Source organism: Molothrus aeneus, chromosome 24 (assembly GCF_037042795.1).
Source record: "Molothrus aeneus isolate 106 chromosome 24, BPBGC_Maene_1.0, whole genome shotgun sequence".
Taxonomy (NCBI): domain Eukaryota; kingdom Metazoa; phylum Chordata; class Aves; order Passeriformes; family Icteridae; genus Molothrus; species Molothrus aeneus.
The window spans coordinates 1,656,972-1,682,176 of NC_089669.1; the positions used below are offsets into that span (position 1 = coordinate 1,656,972).

Below are 25,205 nucleotides of genomic sequence, written 5' to 3' on the forward strand. Positions count from 1 at the left end.
GCCCGCGTCACCACGGCAACGGCCCCGCCCCCTCCGCGCCGTACCGCCCCCTGCCGGGAGCCGCCCGCACTGCACCCCGCGGCGGGAGCGGAGCCTCATGGGAAATGTAGGCGCTGCCTGTGGCGTAACCTGGGGGCGGGGAATTCAGGGGGCGGAGCGTCCTGAGGGCTGCCCAATATGGCGGCGGCGCCGGGTGAGGGCAGTTGGCCCCGCGCCCAAGTACCCCAAGCATTGCAAGTGACCCCTTCGCCCCCAGCAATTCGCCCCGCGGCCCGCTCGCGCCTCGATGCAAGATAATAACCCAGCCTCGAGGCAGAGCTGGGAAGGGCTCACTGTGCCCAGAAAACCCGTGCAGAGTGCTGGGATGCTCTGTCCAAGTGGCCTGGCCAGGATTGTGTGGAGCAGGCAGGACCCCACAAGGGACCCCACTCAGGGCCACCCCGATATATGATATATTGTGTGTGCCAGCAGAGGGAAGGAGACACAGGCGATGCATTTGACCTGCAGTCCCTGCAGTGCCCGTGCCCCGGCTGTGCGTCAGCACGGCCGCGTGGGCCTGGGGAGGGCTGCCCTGCACCCCAGGCACACTGAGCGCTTTGTCCCTTCGGCCACGGTGGAAAAAAACTGAGAGAAACACTGAGAGACTGGGGGCAGTGCCTTTCGAGGCCCGGGAGGAAACAGATCATAATCTCCCCAACGAACTCAGCTCATCTGCGAGTGCAGAGATTGAGTCGGTGCAGAGCTTGCACCTAGGGCCTGTTCCAGAGGCCACCCTGGCTCTGTGCCCCAGGCTATAAACACCCCAAAGGCACAGCTGATTGGGACTGTATCTATAGAGAGGTGCTTGAAAAACGAACCCAAATGATGGTGTGCTATTGGGGCTTCTTTGTTTTGTTTTGTGTCCCTCTTGGCCCTCCACACACCAACCAAAAATCTGCTGGTGGGGCCACTTTCCACAGGTTGTGGCTGATTCCTTTCAAGGGGCTCTTTCACACAGGGGAAATCCCAACCCTACCCTGCCAAGGAAAGGGGGCTGGTACCTGCAGGGCTGCTAGTGTGTGGGGCAGGAAGTCTGTGGCCAGTGGCTCCAAAAGCTTTATTGGTCATTAGTTTCTGCTAAGTGCCTCCAGTACTACCACCCACTGCCAGGGAACATAGTGAGGGCTGTAGTTAGGGACACCTGGCATGGTGTGGGGTGACAAGAAGGCCCTACTTGGTCAGTCCAGGCGTCCTTGGCTGGTGGCAAAGCCCCACACCCTGGAGCACAGTGAGTGATGCAGAAGGGTTGATGTAGAAACCAAGGGGGAACTGCAGCCCTGGGCCACAGGGCCCCGACCCAGCAGTGACTCTTTTTTAGTACAGGGTGTAAAATAGAGCACAAGGAATTCACTTCTTCAGTCCAGAGGAGAAGGTCCCACTGCCCTCTCCCCAGCACTGGGCTGCCTGAGCCTCCTGGCACGTGGTGGCTGCAGCCCTTCACTGATGGAAATGGGAGCACCTCTGCCTTGTGCAGTCCCCTGTAGGCTCTGTGCTGGTCCCCATGCAGAGATGGCCACACTGACCGTCCACCTGGAGGGACAAGCTGAGCCCTGCCATTCCCAGCTGGGCTCTGCCATCCTGGTGGGCTAATTGGTGGGCTCTGTGGCCATGGTGTCCGCATCTGGAGACGGCAACATGCTGCTGTTCCCACCGTTGCTCACGTTTTCCTTGCTGTTTTCCCTCGTGGGGTCACTGCCTTTATCCTCCACCCTCTGCTTGAGTTTGAGGGAGGAATCTCTCCGTGACAGAAGGGGCTGGTAGCCAGCGAAGACTCCTCCACTCACGTTAGTTCGCTTGTCTGGGGGTGGAGGGAAAAAGAGAATTGTTTACCTGGGGCCCAAACTGACTGTCAGCTGAGAAAAAGGTTTGTGGAGCCCATCCTTGAAGGAGGCATTGTGGTATCTTCTCTGAGAGTCCTTCCAGCCACCAGATGCACCCAAAAAGGGGAAGATGGGTGGAGGGCATGGGGTCAGCTGGCTCAGCTGTTTCCTACCTCCAGGCCCGATGGGGTGCATCAGTCGGTTCATCTGCACGTTCCAGTGCTTGACGTTGGTGCTGGCCTGTCGCAGCTTCCGCTGGGCCGCCTGCAGGGCACGGAGCAAAGGGTGAGCTGCTGCCCCATGGGCACGGAGCAAAGGGTGAGCTGCTGCCCCATGGGCATGGAGCAAAGGGTGAGCTGCTGCCCCATGGGCACAGAGCAAAGGGTGAGCTGCTGCCCCATGGGCACGGAGCAAAGGGTGAGCTGCTGCCCCATGGGACCATGGGCACGACTTTCCCTTCCCTGAGTAAGCCTGGATTGGAGGTTCCCTCTGGGATGGAGACCCAGTTCACCCTCCTCTAGACCTTCTGCCCCCCCTCCAACCCTCCCCCCTTCACACACTCCTGCTGTTGACATTACTTTGGACAGCACTGCTTTGTCCCAGGGCAGGACACGCTTGTCCTGTCTCAGCCACTGCATCACATCCTGCCCGCACATGGCACAGCTCAGAAACTCCCTACAGCAGTTCCAGCTTGGTCCTCCCCAGTGTGGAGGTGACTCTGGGAGGGCTGGAAAGTCCCCTGGGTTCACCATGTGAGGAGATGTGGCACGGATGTGATGCTCACCATGACATCTTGGTCCACCCGCTGCCTGTTCACTCTCACTTCTTCCAGCTGCTTCTGCGCCTCTTCCAGACACTTGTTCTTGTTCTCCATCTCCTGCTTGAGGACTTGCTTCTCCCTCTGAGTTCTGATGATATATTCTTCTTGCTCCTCCTTCAGCTTCATCAGCTGTTTCAGTTTCTCCTCTTCCTCAGCCAGTAGCCTGACAATGAAGAGCAAGAGGTGAGGATGTCCCCCTGCCGCTTCTTCCCCCAGCTTTCCCTGTCCCAGCCTGCATACTGGGAACTCACCAGCACACCCCAGTCCCCGGGAGCACTGAGCTGCCCTGGGAGCAGGGCTGCCCAAGGAGGGGGAGGGATGCCCTGGTCCTACCTGGCCTGAGCATATCTCACAGCCTCCTCGTCCTGCCGAGCTTTCACCTCCTGCTGCAGGGCCTCCTGCAGCCTCTCCTGCATGTCCTCCAGCTCCAGGATGCGCTTGCGCTGCCGCTCTGCCTCGGCCTCCTTCAGGACCATCTCTGCCTGCATGGAGGCACGAGCCTGCGCGGGGACAGGAGCCATCAGTGGGCCAGGCCACCACCAGTGTCCCCAGAACCCGCTTGGGCCCACCAAGTGGAGTGGGCCAGAGCAGGGGCAGCCCATGGTGACAGGTCCAAAGAAAAGCTGTTTCCCTGTTCAGGAGACAGGCTGTGTCATTTGGAGCCAGTGCTGGCTGTGAGGTCAGAAATGGGCTCCCTGTCCAGCCTGGCACCAGCATTTGCCTCTCACTGTCCCCCAGCTAAAGCCCCTTGAGGCAGGTTGTCTTCATCTCCTACTCAAAGGGATCTCAGGCATAACAGAGCCTAGAAGTGATGGGTGGCAGCAACACTGTACATCCAACCTCTGGACTACCCTGGGCAAGGGAAGGAGAAGGAAGCACCCACCCCATGAGCACCACAGCCATGTGGGATGCACCCACCTGCTCGGCCTCCCGCAGCTGGATCTCCAGGGTCCTCTGCATCTCCTCGTGCTGCTGCCTCCGCCGCTGCTCCTCCTCCTGCAGCAGGATCTCTGCCTGCCTCTGGGCCTCCTTCAGCAGCTCCAGCTCCTGCAGCTTCCTCTCCTTTTCCTCCTGCAGCTGCTTGAGCCGTTGTGTCTCCTCCTCCTTGGCCGCCTTGCGCTGCTCCCGCTGCTCCCGCTGCTCCCGGCGCTTCTGCTTCAGGTCCTTGTGCAGGGACTTCTTTCCCTCGGCCTGCAGCCTGATGGCAGTCTGGATGGCTGCAGAGGGAGGGCACGGTCAGTGGGGACAGCAGGGGGCACAGGGAAGCTGGGGAAGGGGCGTGGGATGGGCACAGACCGAGCGTCCACTCCTGGCGCTGCCGGGTGTCCGAGGCGCTCATCTCGTAGGTGCGGGACGAGGTCTTCACACAGAACATGCACCTCTTCCCATCCCTGTCTGGCAACACCTGCAGGGAGGGGACACAGCACAGCGTTACCCCACCTTATCCCCCCCTCTTCAGCCACAGGAGTGGCTCTCCCATGCTCATGGATGTGACATTGTGTGTTCTTGGGTCTCCCTTCCAGGGGTCTGAACAATCTGCTGTCCCTGGGCTGTACCTCCACACAGCAGTGCTTGTCCAACGTGATGCTCCCCTTCTTCTCCTTCCGTTCCTCGCTCATGTAGTAGGACAGGGCACTGGGCTTCAGCATGAACCAACGCTCTGACCAGTTCCTCCTCAGCTGGCCCTTCTTCCAGAGGTAACCCTGCGCCCGAGAGACACGGGGATCAAAACGGGGCGGAAGCAGGACAGCACTTCTGCCCCAGAATATGTGAGCTCCTTGCCTGTTTGAGCACATCCTCGATGACCTCCTGGTACACCTCCTCCACGGCCATGCTGATGGCCTCCTGCTCGATGCCTCTGAGGAACCTCCCTGAGTTCACCATGTCCAGGAACTGCCAGACCGTGAGGCCGCCCTGGGCCTGCGGCTCCTGGGACAGGTAATCCTCCAGCTCACACGAGTTCAGCTCCACGTTCATGGCTGTGCAGATCTTCTTCAGCAGATACTCCACCTGTGGGGAGGAGGACACTCAGTGACAGTGTCTCTGTCTGGGGACAGGGCTGTCCCCACCCCATCAAGCCATTTTGGAGAGCCCAAGGTCACATCTCTCTCCAGCCTGGAGATGCAGGACCTTGATCCCAGAGGGATCAACCTTTGTGATGGTTGGGGCATCCCAGGCAGCAGGCTGGAAAGGAGGAGACTGGAGCTGGGTTAGAGTTTGACATCTACTGAGAGGTTTTTCCTTTTAACCCCAAGGCTGGGATATTTTTTCTGGTTTGTCTGCAGAATAATAAAACTCTGTAGCAGTCAAGAGCCTGAAGGAGTACAGGCCAGCACTGTTGAACACCATTGAGAGATGATGTCTCAAAGCCACAGTGAGCTTGGCACCACTGCTTCCCAAAAATCACTGGGGAGGAGCAGGGAGACAGGTCCCTACAGAGAGGAGCATCACTGTAAAACTGCAAATAAAAAGAATCAAGGTGGTTGCCGTGGTGTGGGGAAGACTCACCCCAGCTCAAGTTTTGCTGCCAGCTCTCCTCTGCCCACAGTCTGGACTGAGACCAGTGGGTGACTGCAGGGAGCCACACAGGAAGGTGACACACAGCAGGGTCCCCACACGCAGCTGGATTTTTTATGTCATTTAATTGTGAAAGCGGCAAGAATTGAGTGCTGGTGCTCAGGATGATTCAGTTTTTCATGCTCTGGGGAACAGGAAACACCTCTCCCAGGGCACAGGAAGTGCGGTTGCCCTCCTACGTCTGCGCAGCACGGTGCTTCTTGCCTTTTTTCTCCTCTTTTCTTTTTTTTTTTTTAATTTTGACTTTTCTGCTGATCTCAGGAGGTTGAGGGGTAGAAGACAACAGCAGCCATTTGCCCAGCCAAGTTCCTTCTGCTGAGGCCACTCTTGGCTTCTGCACGTGTGCACTCTCCCCAGATCTGCCCCCCTTCTCATGGGGGTTTAATCTGACCCCAGAGAAAGGGAGAACCTTCCCCCCTAAATGCTGTGGAATTTGGAGATTACTGTGAGGCTTTTCTTTGGCTGGCACCTCACCCTTAACGCTCTTCATGCTGGGCAGGGGCTGAGCACTGGGTGGCAGTGGCCACGGAGAGGGACAGCCAGGTCTGCTCGGCCACTGCCCTCAGGCAGGAGAGCACCTTGGAGGGGTCTCCCCTCTGAAGTCCCCCCTTCTCCCTGGGCAGTGGGGGTGGCTGTGGGCACAGCAGGGGTGTCCAGGGCAGACAGCCCCCTTGTCCCACCCCCAGCCTCCTCTCTCTCACCCCCTGGAACACCACATCTTGCAGGATGCAGTGGGACACGCCAGGACGTGATGGTGTCACCCACAAATGGGGCTCTGCCAGCACATGGAGCCCTAGGAGGACGGGGCTGGGGGCAGAGGCAGGTCCTACCTCATCTGGCACCATGACAAGAGGGTATTTGTCTTCAGACAGAAAGTTGAAGAGGCACCAGAGCTTGAAAGCATCCTGGTGGGACACAACACTGTTCCCATTCCGGTCAGGTTTGTAGTTTTTCTTCGCTGTCAAGGTCCAGCAGAGCTGATCAAAATTTTCTTTGACAAAAGCACCTTCCTCCACCTGCAGGCACGAGTCAGGGGGTGAGTGGGATCTGAAGAGCTAGAGAGGGGAGTTCTGGGGAAGGAAGTGCTGGAGAGAAGAAACCTCACTCCTAAAATCTGTCCAGTGAGAAGCATGGCAGCACCAGCAGGAAGCCTGGGCTGCAGCACAGGCAGGATGATGTGGAGCTCTCATCCCCAGTGCCTCCATGGTTTGGGGTTTCTTGTTAGCCCATTCAACCACAAGGAGGAACTGAGGAGTGAAGGGAAGCCAGCAGGAATGGTGCCTCCACCAGCCTCGTCCCTGCTGCTGATATTTAATTGTGTCCTGGCACTGTGAGCTGCCCCAGGTAGCAGGTTTGGTGCAGATGGGTCAGCTGAGATAGGGATCAGAGCAGCTCTGGCTGTCCCTGGGTGCTCTATCCCAGCTGTGTCAGCACAGGAGCAAACTGTGGCCTGTAGCAGCAAAGCTGGAGGAAAACCTTTGGGTGGCAAAAGCTAAAAGCTTCTTTTACTAGGAAAACCCACTTCCCTCTTTTCAGGCTGCCTCTGGGATTCTATTACCATGGTGAAACCAGACGGGTGGGTTTAAAGATCACCTTCCAAAGAACCATGTGGGCAACTGGAAGGATTTTGGCCACTCTCTGATGGGGAGATTGGGCTGGGCTGACCTGGGGCAGCTCTTGCTCTGGGCTCAGGGAGCTGGGGAAGGCTTTGCCCTTGTTTGCTGCTGACCAGATCCCTGCAGCCAAGATCAGCATTGCTGGATCAGGCTGGGCAGCTGCTGAGCAGCTCTGGGCAAGGCAGAGATGGGCACAGGGATGGGGACTGGCACAGGGACAAGAGCACCAGGGGAGTGAAGAGTTACTGCACCCAGCTCTGGCCCCTTTCAGTGAGCACACAGTGGAAGAAAGCTGTCAGTCAGTCTTCCTCTCCTCACATGCCTGGAAGAAACAGCACCCACAGACCAACCTCTGGCTGTGCCAGACAAAGGTGTCTTTGAACCACAGGAAAAAAGGGAGAAAGCCCCTTTTGCCCACCCCAACTCTGCTCCTCCTTGCAGCTCAACCTTTTCCCTCTCCTCTTTGCCAAATGAGGTCACACCTCAAAGGTGAGGATAAAAGGGGCTGATTTCTCTCTCTGAGCCCTTCAGGTAATGTGGGCAGAGGTGCTGCTCCATCCAGAGCCGTGATGTAAAGGGATGGCTTCATCCTTGCCAGGGAGATGCTGAGTATGAAACATTTCTCACTCATTTTGGCTTTCACCTGAGCAGTCCCCATCTCTCTGCGCCCTCTTCCCACCCACCAAGGAATGTGATTTCCAAGAGCTAAGGGGAGCTCCCAGGAGCCTCACAGGAGGAGCAGCAGGTCTGGGGGATGACCAAGGAGCTCACCTTGTCCAGGATGTACTTGTTGAGGTAGGGCATGTAGCCCTGGCTGGACACTGGCCCATCATCATCATCACGGAAATGCTCCTCCAGTGCCACGGGGTCGTGGGGGATGCACAGCACCGTGTACAGGTTGTGAGACAGCACCTGGCCAAGCACAAGGGGTGGTGAGGATCCCCAAGGTGCCACCCCCTCAGTCACCCCCCTGCATGGCATCACCTCCCAGCAGCCACTGCATCGAGGCAAAATTTCCAAATGTAAACTTTAGAGAATCATTTAGAAACAGGCAACAATCGAGGATTTCTCCTCACTAGTTTCTTTTCTTGGCACATGAGGAACTTCTTTCTTGAAAGGTCTGTTTCAAACCTCTCAGAGCAAACAGGACTCGCTCTGATCTAGAAAAGCTGATAAGCCACCCCAAGCTATGCATTTGGCACAACCAGGGCCCAGCCTGGCACCAACTGTCTGCTGGGGACACCGAAAGATGGAAACATGAAAATAGGAAAGACTGGTGAGAAACTAAGCAAAGGTTTTGTCTGGAATGGAGACCTGGAGACACACCATCCCCAGAAATACACAGCAAGGCTTGCCAACAGCCCACTTTGTTCAAATCCCCCCAAATAAAGCACGTTTACAAGCTCATGGATTTCCCAAATGCTGGAAAGCCTGGAGCAAGGCTGCCCATGAGCACCAGCAGCATCTCTAGCTTGTGATGCTCTCCTTGCCTTTACATCCCAGGAGCAGGAGATGGTTAAACAGACTGACACCTCCCCACTGCATCAGGATCTGCCAATGCAGCTTGCCAAGGGCTCAAAGAGGGGCTGGAGGAGATGGAACAGCATCCCTACTCTGAGCAGGGCTGGAAACTTCCTCCCAGCAGCAGAGGAGCTGCCCGAGGCCACGATGGCTGCTGCAGCTGGAGACAGTTCTTGCTCGACCAGATTTTCATTCTCTTTTCCACCCTCTGGACCAACGGGATCAGCAGGACTCCACCCTGTGCTCACACAGCAGGGCCATAGCCCCGAGCACTGCTACTACACTGTGCCTTTTGGGGTCACTGCAGCCCCAGGGTCCACACAGTGCTGGGAAGGTCTAGGAATATCATGGACATCCTCCAGCATGGTAACAAGTCCATCAGGATGAATTCAAAGTTTGGGAATCGTATCCCATTCTGTGTTTCCACCGTGGCCCTCATCTCCATCCTTCACCCCTCCTCCCAGAGCACCCCTAAAAATCCCTGTGAGGTCTCACTTGTGACCCCGGCCATGGGGGACACCCTGAGCCCCTCCATCCATCCTGGCACTCTGTGACCCCAAGCCCCTGTCACTGACAAATGGGGAGGAAAGCCCTGACCTGGTCAATGGTGGCATGACTGGAGCTGGGAGAGCTGAGAAACCCTTGCAGGCTCTGAAACAGTGAAGGAGGAGAACAGCAGGGAAAGGGATGCTAGGAAAGCAGTTTGCTGGCACCTAACCCTAGCCCTAGCCCTAACCTTTCCCCTGTGGCATGCAGGGGATGGCTGGGGGTCAGAGGGCTGCCTGACTCCTCCTAGTGCCCTAGATTCCTCTGAGCAGCAGCCGTGTTTGTGCTCTCCACCCTCTCCCACCGCTGGCACACCCATTACCACGAGCAGAGGTGCCCAAGAGCACCAGGGCAGTGCTCGGTGTTTCCAGCCATGCATGGCCACACTGAGGGACCACACCCCAGCCCTTCCAGCCCGGCCAGGGAGGGGATGCAATGTGGATGCCACGGGACAGAGGGAGAGAAACGACAAGCGTTTCTCACAGTGGCATGTGAGAAGTCTTAAAGAGCTAGAAAGATGTGATAACTTGTTGACTAAAAACAATTTGCAAGTGGTGCTTTTCTACTTTATTTTTCTGTTCCTCTCAAAGACAGTGTGTGAGAAAGATGTATTTGTTAGTTAGCCAATAGAACAGAATCTATCGTACCACTCTATAAACACCACACAGTTCTTTTGAATAAAGCCTTCTCTGCCTTTTCTACGACCCTGCCTCTCGTCTGTTCCTGCCCCGACCCTGGCCCAAGAGTGACAATGCAATGGCACTGAGAGCACAAACCCTTCCCAGGAGCAGAGCTGGGGCTGTGCCTGTGCTGGGAGCAAAGCTCCCCGAGCTCTCGGGGCGCGCAGCACCCGAGCGACCGCAAGCTGTCCTTCCTTCCTTCCTGTGCACACACGCACACACACACACACACACACACACCTCCACATCTGCACACGCCTGCCTGCTCTGAGGTGCCCCAGCAAGGAGCACAACGGCTTCCCACAGCTGTGTCTTCATGCTGGAAACCCTGACAGGTTCACAGCACTGCCCAGAGCTGGGTTTAACACAGAATACGCAGCAGGGCCCTTTGGACTCTTCTTCTTAGCAGAATACGCCAACATCACGCTCATGAACACACTAATTACTATTCTGTTCTTTAACCCAAGCCTCTTCAACCTCCCTCAAGAACTATTCCCTGTTGTACTAGCCACAAAAGTCCTGCTCCCATCAGCAGGATTCCTATGAGTTAGCTCTGCTCTCCCACCCAGCTCTGTCCTCTCAGTGCAAGCCCGGTGTCTCCCACCCCTGCTCAAGACCCTTCGTGCAGCAACACGCCCGGGTGAGAGAGCACAGCCCAGCTCAGGGCTCAGCAGCCCTGGAGGCGTTTGGAGAGGGCTCAGTGGCTTTAACACTTCATTGCTCAGAGCAGCGAGACCCCGGATTCCTCCCTCACTGAACTGCGGCTGGCCTGTGTAGGCTGGGGCAAACTCGAATATTTCTGTGGGTGGAAACAAGCTCTGCCTGGCCTGGAGACAGTGGGAAAGTCATTCAGAGCTGAGCTGTGCTCTTCAGCGACCTGCTGCCAACCCATCCTGTCACTGATGGCGCGTGGGAGAACATCCTCTCCCCTCTCAAGTGTCCCCCTGGGTAAAGTCACTTTGGAGGTGCCATCCCCAGCATCACCACAGCCACAGACCCTGCATGAACTGTCCGTTAAACTGCCATTAAAATCAGAGTCTCTGTGGCTTCAGCATTGCCCCTGGTGACAGAGATCTCTCAAGACAAGCACTGCTACTGCTTTTGGGTCCATCCCATGCCCGGGCCAGACTCTGGACCCAGAGCAGTGGTGCAGGGGGTGCTGTGAAGGGAGCACAGCAGCCCCTCTCAGGGATTAGCAAACAGAATTAAGCTCTGGCCTACTTTAGGATTTTCCTTAATTCCTTCAGCTATTTCTACAGTTTTAGCAGGGGAGTGTGGCTCACAGGGCTCATGCCACAAGTTCTGGGGGGCAGCCGGAGGCTCTGAGCCGCAAAGGCTGAGCAGGAAGAATCTTCCTCCCGCTGCTTCTCCTCCAGATCCCTGCAAACAAAACTCCTAATTCTGGGGCAAAACACACCCCCTGCCAAAGACCAGCACCTTCCCTGCAGTCTGTCCTGGGGAAGCATTACAAAATAAAGGGAATGGAGGAAAAGGGGGTCTTTTTGCAGTGGTTCAAAACGGTCTCGCAGCCTGGCAGCAGCTGCCATGTCCTGACGCAATAGCTCCCCGTGCTCAGCATGCTCCTGCTCAGGTCTCTTCTCTCATCCCAAACCCTGGTACCAACCAGCATTTCCAATCCCAATGCCAGCCTAAGAACCAAAAGAGATGAAAAAAACACATTCCCACCACGTGCAAAGGTTAAAAAAATCAATTATGCTCAGAGCCAAGGGGCTCCCTGGTGGGTGCCAGCAACCCTGGCCTGGGGGCAGACAAAAAGGTTTTTAAAGCTGTGATGGGTTTGATGAAAGACTGAGGGCATGAGCCCTCTGAAAGCTGCTAAGAGTGGAAAGAGGGGAAAGCAGAGAGTTTTTAAAATTGCTGTGTTACTTCCAGCCACAGCACTGAGGAGTTTTTGTTATAAAACAACCTGTCCCTACCTCCCGACCCACAGGCTCAGCAAGGAGGAACACAGGTGCTCCGGCAAGCAAGAAAATGGAAACAGAATTTGGGCTCTTAGCTGGCCAGAAAAAGCACAAGAAACTGATAACGAAAATTTAGATTTCTTATCATTTTCACCTAGAAAACACATCTGAGCCTGAATCCCCCCCCACCCCTTTTTTTTAAAGAGAGATGCCACAGAGCCTGACAACTTCACCAGGAAGCAGCAGCACGATCTTATTGATCTTAATATTCAACAATTTCTCCGTGGAAACCCGCGGGGATGCAGAGCGGCCCCGGGCTCGCTCCTCCGCTCGCTCCCACCCTCCATCCGTGCGCCGGCAGCTCCGGGGACTCACTTTGAGCTGGGATTTGGACACCTTGCCGCTCTTCTCCACGTCCAGGGCGGTGAAGGCGTACCAGATGGACTTGAGCAGCTCGGCTCGCAGGTCCATGGCTGGCGGCGGCGGCGGCGGCTCTGCCGAGCCCGCGGATCCGGTTCCTGGAGCCGCCCGGGCGGGCGGGACGCGGGGCGGGAGCGCCGCCTGCCCGGGGCTCCCCGGGAACCCCCCGGGCCCCATCGCCGCTCCCCGGGGCCGGGGCTCGGCGAGCCTCGCTGAGCTCGGCCCGCAGAGCAAAAGCTCCGGGGTAATTTGCGTTCTGGGGAGAGAAATGCCCGCCCTGGCTCAGGCAGAGCTGCCCCTCGCAGCCTTCGGCAGGGATCGGTGTCACCCGGAGAGCGGAGACTCAGCCGGTGGCTCCTCTCGGGCTGTGCCCGTTCCGTGCCCATCTTTCTCTGCAAATTCCTCTGGGATGTCCAAAACACGACCCACGCGGCTGCCGGGAGCCTGTGCCAGGCTCGGGTTTACAGTGGACTCGAGGATCTCCGAGGGCTTCTCCAGCTCTGTCCGCCCAGCACTCGGGGCAGTGAAGGGACTCTGGGGGCAGGACACCAGCCCAGGTCTCTCTCCCCAGCTTAGGGGAGGATGCAGGATGTGTTCACAGACACAATTCCCTAAATCTGGGTTTGCAGGAGTCTGGGGAAGAGCCAAGGCCTGATGAGAGGTTTCAGGGACACGTCTTAGCCCCTCCAAGCCACACGCTGAGGGCTCAGAGGGTACAGCTCACCCTGCTCCCAGCCCTCCTCTGGGACAGCTGCTGCTTTGGCAGGACATGTTTGGTCAATTCCACAAATCTCCTCAATGTCCTCAATTCTTACAGCTGCTGAACATCACCATCCACCTTCTCCTCCCAGCTTCCACCAAAGAGAAGAGGGGTCCTTTTAAAAAACAAATTTTAAATTTGCTTTTATTTCAACTCAGCATTTACATCCAGGTCTAGCTCAGCTCCTGGCAAGTGCTGGCTGCTCTGCTCCACAGCCAAGGGATCTGCCATGGAAGCCCTGCTTGAAAAGGAAGTGTGACAAAGAGATGGGAGAACTGCTGCTGGAACCATCCCAGTGCTGGCTCCAATGGCAGGAACTGCTCACCCTCCATACCAAGCTCAGCACAGCCTGGCCTTGCTCTGATGGGCCTTTATTGCTTCTGTGCATGTGCTGCCTACTTGCCCTGAGCTGGAGGGGTGGGAAAGAAAGGGGAGCTGTTGGACCATTCCTAGAGGGAGAGGGCAGGAAGTGCCCCTGAAGAGAGGGCTGCTGCTTGGAGCCCAGGAGCAGCCCAGTGTACCTGCCCTCCCTCCCAGAGGGAAGAGCCCTTCAGACAGGGTCACCCCAGCAGCCCTTTGCCCTGTCAGTGTCCCAGCTGGCACAGGGCACACGCTGGCACTGGCTCAGACGCTGTCCCTGCCCTGCCACCCCTGCACAGGCTGGGGCTGGCACTGCCCTGTCCTGGCTGCTCTGCTGGCCTCAGCTCCCCTTCCCAGGCAGGGCTGTGTCAGGGGGCACTGGCTCGTAGTGGATGACTGCTGTGGCCATGCTGAGGGCTTCCTCCAGGCTCTGCTGCTCTTCCACCTGGGGAGGGAAGGGGGAGAGAGAGTGTGAGTGCTGAATCCCCAAAAGGCAGCTCAGGGTGGCTCCCAGCAGGACAGAGGGGTGACACAGGTGTGAAGCAGAAGGACAGAGGGCTGAGATGCAGAAGGGCTGTTTGCAGAGGAGCATTCTGCAGTCCCAGCAGGATGTCCCTGTTGTCCTCTGCACAGAGGGCCTCTGGGAATTAAGGAGCAAGCCCCCCAGGCAAGCAGCGATGCAGCAGGGCCAGAGGTGGCACTGGGTGGCCAGGGAGTGAAGGGGACAGTGGCAAGAGCCACGTGGTACCTGCACAGCAATGTGGGTGCCGTGGGAGGTGGCCAGCAATGCCACCTGCTGATGACAGAGCGGGGCAATGTCCGACTCCTCTGACACCACTGCCCCAGAAGTGACTATGGTCACCTGGAAAAGTTCAATTAATCGTGTTTTAAAAGAAAATGCAGGCCTTTTCTAGCAGAGGCAGCAGGAGCAGCCCCAGCTTTGTCTGTACCTCCTGTGCCTCGGTGCCATCAGTGTTGGCCACAGCCATGGTCCCAGTGTCACCTCCCTCGGGCACAGCGAGGGCCCCGCTCTGTGCCACCACGCCGATGGCACTGCCCAGGGCCTGCAGCTCCTCCTGAGACAGACTGACCTGGGGATGACAGCAGAGCTCAGGGAGCCTTAGGCAGCTCCTGAATTTAGCAATGCATCGGCCTGGGCAAGGAGGAAACAGCCTCTCTGCAAGACTCCAGGCACAGAGAGCTCCAAGCACCAGCACAGGGATAAAACTGACAACAGAGAACTCAGAGCTTGGGTCTTCAGCCCTCCCCATTCTACCACATCTTCCCAATCAGCTTTTTGTCTCAAGCCTGGATGGGGACAGCTTTGTGCATGGCAGCAGCAGGAGCATCTCAGGCTAAGAGGAAACAGGTCACTGCTGGCAGCTGTTTCCCTTGCCCTGTGCCACAGAAGGAAGTTTTTTTCCAGTCAGCACAGGGGCAGCTGGTGGAGGGAAGTACAAGAAAAGTACTGCTGTATACAAGTGATGACAAAACATCTCCAAATCCAGCCTGGGTCAGCAGAGCTGGGGAGCCAAGGGCTGCCAGTGACCACACAAACACCCAGAAACCCTCAGCAAGGGGGGCACTGGGACCAGAGACTCTCCCAAACCAACACTGCAGCAGAGGGTGAGGCTGTAGGAGGGAGCCCTCAGGGCAGGAAGAGCCCAGAAAGCTCAGAGGTCTGAAAAAAATGCTGGAAAAAGGCCCTGCTAAGAACATCCTGGCTGAGTTGAGGCAGAATCTCACTTCAGATAATAACTGCTGTCCCTGACACCCTGGAGGCTGTGTCCATACCTGCTCTGTCCCATCCTGAGAGATAAGTGAGATTTGTGTAGGCACAGCATCTTCTTCTTCATCTTCCTCCACCTCTGACAGGAAAGCAATATGCTGACTCTTCAGTGGAGAGCCTCTGCCAGCAGCTGCAGCAGCTGGATCAGAGAAGGGGAAGAGCAGCATTAGCAGAGTGTGAAAGCCCCTGCCTGGCCTCTGGACCTGCCTGTGGTCTCAAGGGTAGCACAAAAGAGCACAAGACCCTGGTGGCCTGGGAAGAAGGACCTTGACCTCTCCCTGTACCACAGAACGGGCAGGGGCCTGTTCCCAACCTCCTGGACCTTCCAATAGATCCACCTTTGATGGGGAAGCAGGCAGCCATGGCACATACTCGGGTCTGAGAGGGGCGTGTCTGCTCTTGCTGTCACCTCCCTCCCCTTTGCCGCACCTTGCCGGGGGAGCGGCCGCTCACCCTCCAGCTGCCGCTGCTCGTGCAGGGCCTGCTCGCTCTCCTCGGTGGCCTCCAGCTCGCCGTGGCTGCTGCGTTTGTGCATGGCCAGCGTGGAGGTCTGTCGGTAGGTCTTGCCACAGCTGCTGCACGTGTAGGGCTTGCAGTGCGTGTGCACCACGTGGTGCTTGTACAGGCTGGAGTACTCTGTGAAGCGCTTCCCACAGCCAGGCACGGTGCACAGGTATGGCTTCTCTCCTAGGGCAGAGGCCACAGAGCTGAACTTCACCCTCCTCATGCCCTGGGGAGGGATTCTCCACCAGAGCAAACAGCTGGAGATAGACTGCTGGAACAACAATCAATCCAATTAAGCAATTCCCACTATTTCCTCCAACTCCCTGGCCACTCCCAGATCCACTCCTGTGACAATGCCCATTCCAGCCCCACCAACCTCCCTGCTGCTGCCTCCCTCCTACCTGTGTGGATCCTCATGTGGTTCTTGTAGTTGGTGGCGCTGGTGAAGCCCCTGCCACAGCCAGGCTCTGCACACGTGTAGGGCCGCTCGCCCGTGTGCGTCCGCATGTGAACTTTGCGGATGTTGGACGTGGTGAAGGAGCGGCCACAGCCCACGAAGGGGCACTTGAAGGGACGCTCACCTGCATGGACAGGGTGCTGTGGGTGAGAGCTGCCACCGTGCAGCCACCTGGAGTCCCTCTGACTGGCTTGTCCCCTGTGCAGCTCTTGCCCCGTGCTGCTCACCTGTGTGTGTACGGATGTGTTTCTGCAGGTCCCCGGAGGTTTTGAAGGCTTTGCTGCACAAATCTTCTGGACACTTGTAGGGTTTCTCACCTGTGTGTGTTCTCACGTGGCTCTTCAGACCGTACCCTGTCCAGGACAGAGACCACAACTAATTTTGTACTGAGAAGGAAACGCCATTACAAGCTGAGTACTGGCCCTCAGTCCATGTACCTGAGTGTCTGTGTTGTGTCTGCAAAGCTTGAAAGGGAAGAAATAACCAACCCAAACACCACTTCCAACCTCGCTTCCACCATTATCTGCCCACAATCAGTGAAGTCCCAGCAGGCTCCTGTGCTGTGATTCCCTTGCTTTAGATGCTCTGGATATTGTGCTCTACTGGGTTGGACAGAAAATGCAATCTGCTCAAAACAGAAATTTGTTACCTGTAGCAAATGCTTTCCCACAGCTTGGGAAGTCACACGTGTATGGCCGGTCACCCGTGTGAGCACGTTCATGTACCTGGAAAAGAAAGAGCAGGTCCCTGAAATGAGGTCCAAGGGAAGGAAGAAGGAAAACTGCGGAAAAATGCTGGTGGAGAGAAGTTCAAGTTCCCTGCTGGATTTCACCTTGGCCAAATGACACATCTGGGTCTCTTGGGGAGCTCAGCATGTGACTCAGCTGCACACAACAGAGCATCCTGCTCTGGCAGTGTAACCTGGGCCTGGTCTGGCCTGCACACTGCCATGTCACCTGCTTTACCTTGAGGTGGTGGGCAGTGGTGTAGAGGCGGCCACAGCCTTTGTACCCACAGCGGAAAGCTCTGCTGCCGACCTGCTGCCCCTTCCTGTGGCTTTGCACCTCCTCCTCCTCCTGCAGAGCCTGCTGGGACAAGCACTGGAATCCATCCAGGAAGCCACCACAGCTTCACCAAGCCCACACAAATACTTCCCTCCTTGCCATACATATGCACTCCTGCAGTTATCTTCCAAAAACATGTTCCTACAAACCAGCTTGTACCCACAAGGTGAAGCCCAGGTGACAGGGCTCTAGGAACCTGCATTTCCCCCTCCCACCTCCCAGGGGGTTCTCAGACATGAAACTCCCTTTCTCAGCTCATTTGAAATATGTGCAGTCAGTATTTGCTAACTCAGCAGAGAAGCCACAACATTTTTATAATTACTGGCAAAGAGGAGTTCGGCCTGGTTCCAGTCACTGAAAAATTCAGACCTGGGAAGAGATGTTGTTGGAGTCTTTACTCTTCGCTTGGCAGGTGTCTGTCACTCCCTCCTTCTCATCATCAGAGCCCTGTGAGTGAAGAAGCACAGGCCCTGTTTGCGTGTCCCTGTACAGCAGGAAGGCAGTGACAGCCACAGTGCCACCCCACCCTTCCCCAGCGAGCAGGGGCTGGGCCTGCCACAGCAGGAAGGTCTGTGCCCAGCTCAGCACTGCCAGCACCCTCCTGGCAGCCCCTGCTCCACAGCCTATGGAGATGGGAGAAAAAGGCACTCCCTGGGATATTGGGGTGGGACACTGCAGTGACAGCACATCAGGATCTGAAGCTGCTTTGGTCTTGAGGTCACTGTGGGGACAGTGGCCATGGCTTGGCCAGTGCTGGCACACCAAAGGCTGTGTCACAGCAGCTCTCCTCCCTCCCCAAACCTCAGCCTGCAGCAGGTTAAGGCTGGCAGGCCCAGCACCCCACGGGACCAAACAGCCCCATTCTGTGTCCCCAACTGCCAGGCACCCTTCAGCAGTGCCCCTCACACTGGACCCTGTCCAGGGACTTCTCTCAAATAGGGAAGGCACAAACTCAGGCCAGGAGATGCTGCTGTGCCCTCACCTTCCTGCCATACTGCTGCAGTGCATTAATGGTGTCCACATCAAGGCCATCATCTTCCTCCTCCTTCCCAGCCAACTCCTGGAGCTCAGTTTTTGTCTGCACTTGCAGGATGGTGCTGCCAGGTGCCACGATGACAGGATGGTGGATGTAGGCAGTGGAGCCATCCTCCAGCTGGAGAGCCTGGAACGTGCCGGGCTCATAACTCTCTGCAAGAGGAAACGTTCAGGTAAAGAGCTGAAAAAAAAATTCAGCTGAAAAAAAGCTCAGTGTGAGGCAGAAAAAATGTGCTTCATCTCCCCAGCCTTGGAAATCTGAGACATTCCAGCAGCTTCTCTCCAGCTGCCAAGGAAAGAGCAGGGAGTGCTTTACCTTTGGCTGTGCTGTGGATGAAGGCCATGCTGCCATCCTCCAGCACCACTGGCTGCCCATCTTCAAAAGCCACAGCCTCTAAAAGAAAAGAAAAACATCCACACACCTTCCTGGAGGACCCAGTTGAGGCTGCCAGGCAGGAGAGGACACAGGGCTGCCTGCTTGCCCTGAAAGGCAGCCACAGCTGTAGGTTTTAAGACACCATCTGAGCCCTTCTGATGTGAATGGTGAGGTTTTCAAGGCTTCATGCACAGATTTGCCTCTTCCTTTGCTCAAAGGAGTGATGCAGTGTCTCACCAGTTTCAAAATGCCAGATTATATCCCAACAGGAAGGGGATGCTCTGGCACAGGGGTGTGTGAAGGAGAACACCAACATCCCATGCCAGGGGAAGCACGGGTGAGGAGAGCCCCTCTCACTGTGCATGTGAAGGCAGGGAAGAGGCTGCAGGGGGGAAAGGGGCACAGCCAGCTATAAAACATCCATTTCAAGCAGCCTTTGGAGAACAGAAGAGGGAGGTGGCATATGAGGAGCATCAAGGAAGGATTGCCCAAGGTAACAGAGCTCTTTCTCCCTGCCCTTTGGCATCTTGGCATGGCCAAGGATGATTCCTCCGTGCCCCTCTGGTGCCTGCCACATGAACTGGGCTCCCAACACCTCTCTAATGTTCCCTAATTTCAGAGATGATGTTGGCTGATGGGTCAGTGGCCAAGGTGGCATTGTTCCCAACAATCCCCACACGACCCCTCCCACCACCAGCACCTATTCCAGAAGTTCTGCATTATCTCACAGTTGAGAGGAAATTCCTGCCCAGCTGCTCCCACATGAAACAAGCTCTGTGTGTGCTGTGTGGCTGGCACCAACACAGCTCACAGCTCACTGGGCTTGTGGTATGACAACAGGGAGAGCCCACAGGTGAAATGACACTTAAACATTGGTCTCCACCTCCACCAAATTCACCTTCTCATCAGATTGCTAATGACTTTGCAGGCAATGTCTCTGTTTACTCAGCCTCAAAACCACAAGAAAGAAAAGCCCAACAAAAACCCTATGCTCAGATGGACTTTTGAGAGCTGAACTGACAGAGGAGCCCAATGCTGGAGCACTGAGAGCTGCAGCCACATCTAGTGTCCTTCCAAAGAGAAAGAGGGCAATGTGTGTTCCTCACCTTTCTGAACTGTCACCTGATGGATATAAGCTGTGGTCCCATCTTCAAGTTCAATGACTTGCCCTTCAATCAGCTTTTCACCTGGAACAGTTAAAACATACCATCAGCTGCTGAGCCCAGCCCCTCCGGCCCACAAAAGGGAGAAATTGTCACTTCCAGGCTGTTATGGATCAGCTTTCCCCCACAGAGACGCTTCCCAAAAATGCTGGCATTGCTTTGTCTAGAGAGGACACACGAGAAAGACCCTCAGGCATCACTCATTGAGGAGCTGCCCCTCACAGCTCCTCGTGCCAAGGAGCAGACAGAGCATACAGAGAAAGCAATTACCCTTATGTTGGAAGAAAAAATAACTGTGTGTGCTGAGCAGCAAGTGCTGGGAGATTTATCTACTACTCTGGCAGAGGATCAACTGTTAGGAAACAATTACAGCACCTAAAGGGGCCTAAAGTGCTGCCAGTGTTGGGCTGTAGAGGCTCAACTCTGCCAAAGCCTGACTGCAAACCTGTAATTGTGACTGAGTTACCCAAAGATTTGGTGCAGAGAGGATTTGGTGCATTGCTCCATCCCACTGAACATGGAGAATCCAGGTTGGTTTCACCTGGAGCAAAAGGTTTGAGAGGGGGCCACACAACCTGGTGCTTCCAAGACAGCCCAGCTCCACATGTGTAACAAACCTGCAGTGAATTTGGACAGAAAATAAAGCAGGAGAGCAACCCCCAGGACAGGGAGCTGCACAACTCCTCCATCCTGTTCTGCAGGCTGGGAGACAGCGTGCTCCTCTTCTGGGAGCAGTGGGTGGTGCAGAAAGGGGCACCTCACCAACACCAGGCTAAGGGCAGGTGTGGAATCTGGCACCTCTCTGAGTGGGAAAAGCACTGCTGTGAACACCAGTGATGCAAAACCACCTGCTCAGTCCAGGGGAAGTTTTGGTGGAGGCCACAGCATCAGCTCTCTGTCCACAGCAAGCCTGGGAAGAATGGAGCTCTCCTAGTCTGAACAGCACCTTTATTTTCCACAGCAACAGCTCTCCCATCTCCACAGCTTCATTTCCAAACCAGAGGCACATTTGATTTGTATTTTATTTCACATCACACTTCAGTGCAAATCCAACAGCCACCAGCTGCCCGTGTGGCAGCTCCCACGCCGTGAGGGGCACTTTTGGTGACGCTGACTCTCATTTCAGAGCCAGGAGGAGCCTCTGACAGCCCGAGGCTCTGTTACCTCTGGCAGCCTGCTGCAGGTAGGCCGTGGTGCCATCCCCAAGGGTCACTGCTGGCAGCCCCAGGCTCTCCATCCTGCCCCGAGTCCCCACACATGGATCCTGCCTGGCAGCACGGGGGCCTGTGGGACACGGGGTCGGCGTCTTTGCTGCGAGCCTTAAGTGAAAAGAACAATTCCATTTCAATTTCTGCCCTTAGTTTCTCCTCCTCCTTTAGTTTCTCCACTTTTGCACGCTAGGAAAGGCTTGAATGGCCTCAAAAGATTTTTGAGGTTATAAAGGATTAAGACAATGCTGCATCCTTCCCACACTAAAGGCAGGCAGGGATAAAAATCTATTCCACAGCCAAATATGAAATAAAGCTTATCAGCGAACTGAACTGACAGACTCTCTTAGAGACAGTACAAATGTCACATTTCAGCCCTTCCCATGCTCCAAATGATCTGCGGGGGTTTCCAGGTACTTTAAATCCTGAACCTACAGGCTGAGCATGTCCTGTGCTGCACCAGACAGGGGTGATGAGCTTTATTCCTCCTTCTCTCTTCCCTTTGCTGACTAATTCCCAGCCTTCCGAGGGACGGAATCCCAGGCTCTAAGCAAATGATGCTAAAGCCTGCACACCCCGATAAGAACATTTGCTGATCGGTTATCTTCCAGAGGCGCCACAGCGCGTTCTTCCTGAGCTACCTCTGGTAGCCAAATCTCTGATCCTTTCATTTCCAGCACCAAGGCAAACCGTGCCCGCCGCCGCTCGGAGCCCGCTCGGTGCCGCGCTCCCCGCACCCGGCGGAGCCTCCGGTGCGCTCCCCGGCCCTCGCCCCGCCGTGCCCCCGACAGACCGGGGAAAGGCGGCACGGGCTGCGGGGGCTACGGGCCCGGGGGTGGCGGGGACACGGGGGGGGCTCCCCGCGCGCGTCTCCGGGGGCTGAGGCGGCTCCGGGCCCGGCCGCCATCGCCGCCCCCCATCCCCCACACCGACCTGAGCTACCCGCCGGGCTCGGGTCCGCCGCCGGCCCGACGTGCACCGCGCGCGGGCCCGCCCACCCCGCATGGCGGCGCCGCTCCCGCCCGCCCCCGCCCGCCATACGGGTTCCGGGGCCGGCCGGGCCGGGCCGCGCGCGCCGCCCGGCGGCCAATGCCGGGGAGCGCAGCCGGCGGCGCATGCACGGTGCTAACGCTGAAGCCACACGGCCCCGGTTTCCGCTGCCCGGCCCGGCCCGGGCTGCCGGCGGTACCTGCCCCGCGGCCGGGACGGGGAGCGCTGCCGCCCGCGCCCAGCCTGAACCGGTAGCTCCTTTTCGGTGGCTGCTGAGGCCAGCCCGGAGCTCCTGGGATAGAACGATGTGAAGCGATGTAGGAACTCCTATCCTGGTGGTCGGACACAGAGGGCAAAGAGCCCGCGGTTTTTTATTTAACAAGGAAGGAGATTCGGGCGCATGGTGGCCCTAGGGCGCCGCTCCCAATAGAGCGGCGCGCCGCGCGCTCCAGTCTCGCGAGATCTCTCCACTATTTATAGCGCGGCGGAGCCACTTCCGCCCCTTCGATCCGAGCAGCCGCAGCCATGAGGTGGGTGCAGTCCTGAGTCTGCTCCGCTCCATCCGCCGCCATCCTCCGCCATCCGTGCCTGGTGGGGGACGCGGGGCCGTCCGGGTGGCCGGCGAGGCGCGATCCTCGGGGTCGATGGTGGCGGGAACGCGCAGGGACCGGGGCGGGCTCGGGGCCGCGTCCCGGGCGGGGCCGGCTCTGAGCGCGCGCTGCCGTTTCCCCCCGCAGCAGCAAAGTGTCCCGGGACACCCTGTACGAGGCGGTGAAGGAGGTGCTGCACGGCAGCCGTGCCAAGAAGCGCAAGTAAGAGCCCCCGACACGGACGTGTTACCCCCGGCCTCGGCCTTCCCCCGTCCGTGCCCGGCCAGGCCTCACCCGGTGCCTCCCGCAGGTTCGTGGAGACGGTGGAGCTGCAGATCAGCCTCAAGAACTATGACCCGCAGAAGGACAAGCGCTTCTCCGGTACCGTCAGGTTCGCCATCCTCTCGCTCCTACCCAGCCTTCGGCCCTGCCCGGTCCCGCTCGGGGCCGCAGCGGTGCCGAACCGCTTGGGGAGTCCAGCGCGGCCCGGCCCGGTGGGGGCGGCTGGACGGACCCTCACCCTGGGTCTTAAAACATGAGGGGAGGTGCGGCAGCCCCCGGGCTGTCCCCACCGGCCTGCCCGGGACGGCAGGTGAGCGGCCGTGCAGGATGCCCCGTGCTGCGGTAAGGTGTCTCCGTGCTGGCTCCGTGCACACGCGGGTGGGGCTGCCCATCACTGACTCGGACCTTCCTTCTTTCCGTCCTTCCCCAGGTTGAAGTCGACGCCACGGCCCAAATTCTCGGTGTGCCTGCTGGGGGACCAGCAGCACTGCGATGAGGCCAAAGCAGTTGACATCCCTCACATGGACATAGAAGCTCTGAAGAAGCTCAACAAAAACAAGAAGCTGGTGAAGAAGCTGGGTGAGGGTCCATAAGGTTTTTCTCTATGCTCAAATTTCCATGTCTTGGTTAGTTGCATCGCTGAAAAGCTGAGCAGAGTCAGCCCCAGTACCAAAATTTGCCCAAAAACTATTCAGAAAAGCCACCAGGCTGTTTCCAGTGCAGGTCTGACAGATCAGTACTGCAGGAATGGGGCTGGTTGTCCAAGGAAAGGAGAGACACAGAAAACGTCTCTGTCAAGTTTCACCCTTTGCTATGTCCCTCACTTTCCTGGTCGGGGAGCTGGAGGGCAGCAAAAGCCAGGAAATACCAGAGGCAAGAATGTGCTTTAGTCCTGCAGCTCTTCTGTGATCAGAAGGAAACGCACTCATTTTCTCTTGGTCAGAGAGAGCGAAAATCCTTCCTTTCCTGAGAACTCCAGAGTCCCTCTGGTACATGGGGACTTGCCCCTCAGTTCATAATGGGCCGTGGAGCCGTGAGCTGTTAGGTGATTGTTGGCTAAGCTTCTCCTGGATGGATCCTCTGTCTCGTTCATCCTGGTGTGCACAGGCTGCAGCAGAGCTTGGAGCTCAGTGCCCTCTGGGGCTCAGCAAAGGACAGTTCCTTCAGGAAACAGGATTTGGGTCACTGTGTTGAGTGGGGCTGCGGCCTGGCTGCTGTGACAGTCATTCCTCAAAGATCTTTGACAAAACCAGCTCCAATTCTGGTGGGACCCAGGGAATGCTGGATTTATCTGCATGGAGGAGTTGCTGATCTCAGCTGAGTCCCTCCTGGGAGCTTGGGGTGGGAGCAGGGTCCATGCTGAGCTCCCTGCTCGTGTCCTTGCAGCTAAGAAGTACGATGCCTTCCTGGCTTCCGAGTCCTTGATCAAGCAAATCCCTCGAATCCTGGGCCCGGGCCTGAACAAAGCTGGGAAATTCCCTTCCCTGCTCACCCACAACGAGAATCTGGTGGCCAAGGTGGATGAGGTCAAATCCACCATCAAGTTTCAGATGAAGAAGGTAAAGCCTGGCTTCAGTTGTGTGCCTGGGGGTTGTTCAATGTCCCTGCCATCTCTGGGTTGGGCTGTAGGTGTCCCTCGAGTGTTCCTGGAGCTGTGGCTGCTTTCCTCCAGCAAGGGGAAATGTACCCAGAGTGTTCCAGGGCCAGCCAGAAAGGAGGAATAATTTAACTGTGGTTGGTGGATCTTGGAGCAAGTGATGAGGAGAGGGTTGGATGCTTCAGTGCTGAGCACAATCCCGTGTGATTAATGCTGCTCCCAGCACGTGGGTGCTGCTCATGGGGTGGGACCTGGCCAGGCGTGTCCCTGGGGGGCTGAGCACGAGTGGGGCTTTGCTGGGGGAGAATTTGGGACTTGGCCTTGTCCAAGTGAACTTGGGAGCAGCTCTGTGGAGATCCTGAGGACACAGCAGATGTGAGGGTTTGCAAATGCTTGAGCATTTAGCATAGCTGAGCTAATGATGTCCTGACACTTGGCCTGCTGGCTCACTCATAAATCCTCCAGCCTGTGGGGAGCAATGACTTCCAGGCTGCTCAGAGAGGAGGCCTGGCCTCTGCCACAGTGCAGAGAGGGCTGGGGGCAGAAAGTGAAGCTGGTGTGGGCATGTCCAGGCCATGGGACAGCCCAGCACGCTGATGAGTGGGTCAGCTCTTTGCTTGGCCTGTGAAAGCTGTACCTGTGTCTGTCCCCAGGTGCTCTGTCTGGCTGTGGCCGTGGGTCACGTGAAGATGACGGAGGACGAGCTGGTCTACAACATCCACCTGGCCATCAACTTCCTGGTGTCCCTGCTGAAGAAGAACTGGCAGAACGTGCGGGCTCTGTACATCAAGAGCACCATGGGGAAACCCCAGCGCCTCTACTAAGGGCTGGGGGCAGCAATAAACCCTGCAGACACCCTCAGCTGTGTGTGCTTCTGTTCCTGCAGAGCTCCTCGGGGAGGGTTTGCCAAGGAGCTGCTCAGTTCCTCCTGGGGAAGGGCTCAGATGAGGCCTTGATGTTATTTGAGAGATAAAGATGTAAGTTGAGAGAGATGTTGAATTGAGAGAGAGGTGAATTCCAAGTGAGATAGTGGAGCTTTTGAGGGAAGGAGCCTCACTCATCCCCCCTG

General features: G+C 57.0%; 3 protein-coding genes across 6 annotated transcripts; 1 reads left to right on the forward strand and 2 right to left on the reverse strand.

Moving 5' to 3' along the window:
* Positions 1-1,079: 1,079 nt before the first annotated feature.
* DEF6 (DEF6 guanine nucleotide exchange factor) lies at positions 1,080-12,046 on the reverse strand. The gene is made up of 11 exons (XM_066565088.1): positions 11,917-12,046; positions 7,644-7,784; positions 6,087-6,272; positions 4,462-4,689; positions 4,236-4,382; positions 3,976-4,084; positions 3,598-3,896; positions 3,013-3,179; positions 2,644-2,842; positions 2,033-2,123; positions 1,080-1,837 (listed from the first exon to the last, which is right to left on the reverse strand). Exons 1-11 carry the CDS (start codon positions 12,010-12,012, stop codon positions 1,626-1,628), a joined length of 1,875 nt encoding a protein of 624 aa, XP_066421185.1. The 5' UTR covers positions 12,013-12,046; the 3' UTR covers positions 1,080-1,625.
* Positions 12,047-12,837: 791 nt separating this feature from the next.
* On the reverse strand, positions 12,838-21,693 carry ZNF76 (zinc finger protein 76). 4 transcript variants are annotated; one of them, XM_066565090.1, is made up of 15 exons: positions 21,611-21,693; positions 20,634-20,788; positions 19,413-19,493; positions 18,247-18,324; positions 17,878-18,083; positions 17,265-17,342; positions 16,797-16,916; positions 16,481-16,556; positions 16,059-16,184; positions 15,776-15,955; positions 15,300-15,557; positions 14,876-15,009; positions 14,032-14,172; positions 13,830-13,943; positions 12,838-13,526 (listed from the first exon to the last, which is right to left on the reverse strand). In XM_066565090.1, exons 2-15 carry the CDS (start codon positions 20,704-20,706, stop codon positions 13,422-13,424), a joined length of 1,770 nt encoding a protein of 589 aa, XP_066421187.1. In that variant the 5' UTR covers positions 20,707-20,788; positions 21,611-21,693; the 3' UTR covers positions 12,838-13,421. The 4 variants fall into 4 exon arrangements, with proteins under 4 accessions (XP_066421187.1, XP_066421189.1, XP_066421188.1 ...); XM_066565092.1 differs by lacking the exons at positions 14,032-14,172; positions 21,611-21,693 and adding an exon at positions 21,253-21,464 and having other exon boundaries at positions 15,324-15,557; XM_066565091.1 differs by lacking the exons at positions 14,032-14,172; positions 21,611-21,693 and adding an exon at positions 21,253-21,464.
* Positions 21,694-22,141: 448 nt separating this feature from the next.
* RPL10A (ribosomal protein L10a) lies at positions 22,142-24,997 on the forward strand. Its single transcript, XM_066565093.1, has 6 exons — positions 22,142-22,197; positions 22,405-22,479; positions 22,568-22,648; positions 22,970-23,118; positions 23,926-24,098; positions 24,790-24,997. Exons 1-6 carry the CDS (start codon positions 22,193-22,195, stop codon positions 24,958-24,960), a joined length of 654 nt encoding a protein of 217 aa, XP_066421190.1. The 5' UTR covers positions 22,142-22,192; the 3' UTR covers positions 24,961-24,997.
* The last annotated feature ends 208 nt before the right edge of the window (positions 24,998-25,205 follow it).

Bases quoted from the DNA above. Each gene is read 5' to 3' on its own strand.
- DEF6 (XM_066565088.1), bottom strand. From the start codon at position 12,012: ATGGACCTGCGAGCCGAGCTGCTCAAGTCCATCTGGTACGCCTTCACC. The intron at 4,690-6,086 runs GTAGGACCTGCC...TCCTCCCCACAG, and splicing joins TTGTCATGGTGCCAGATGAG to GTGGAGTATCTGCTGAAGAA. The intron at 1,838-2,032 runs GTAGGAAACAGC...CTCCACCCCCAG, and splicing joins GCACCCCATCGGGCCTGGAG to ACAAGCGAACTAACGTGAGT.
- ZNF76 (XM_066565090.1), bottom strand. From the start codon at position 20,706: ATGGAGAGCCTGGGGCTGCCAGCAGTGACCCTTGGGGATGGCACCACG. The intron at 17,343-17,877 runs GTGAGGGCACAG...CTTCACTCACAG, and splicing joins TGCAGCAGTATGGCAGGAAG to GGCTCTGATGATGAGAAGGA. The intron at 15,558-15,775 runs GTAGGAGGGAGG...CCTCTGCCCTAG, and splicing joins CCACATGAGGATCCACACAG to GAGAGAAGCCATACCTGTGC.
- RPL10A (XM_066565093.1), top strand. The intron at 22,480-22,567 runs GTAAGAGCCCCC...TGCCTCCCGCAG, and splicing joins AGCCGTGCCAAGAAGCGCAA to GTTCGTGGAGACGGTGGAGC. The intron at 22,649-22,969 runs GTTCGCCATCCT...GTCCTTCCCCAG, and splicing joins CGCTTCTCCGGTACCGTCAG to GTTGAAGTCGACGCCACGGC.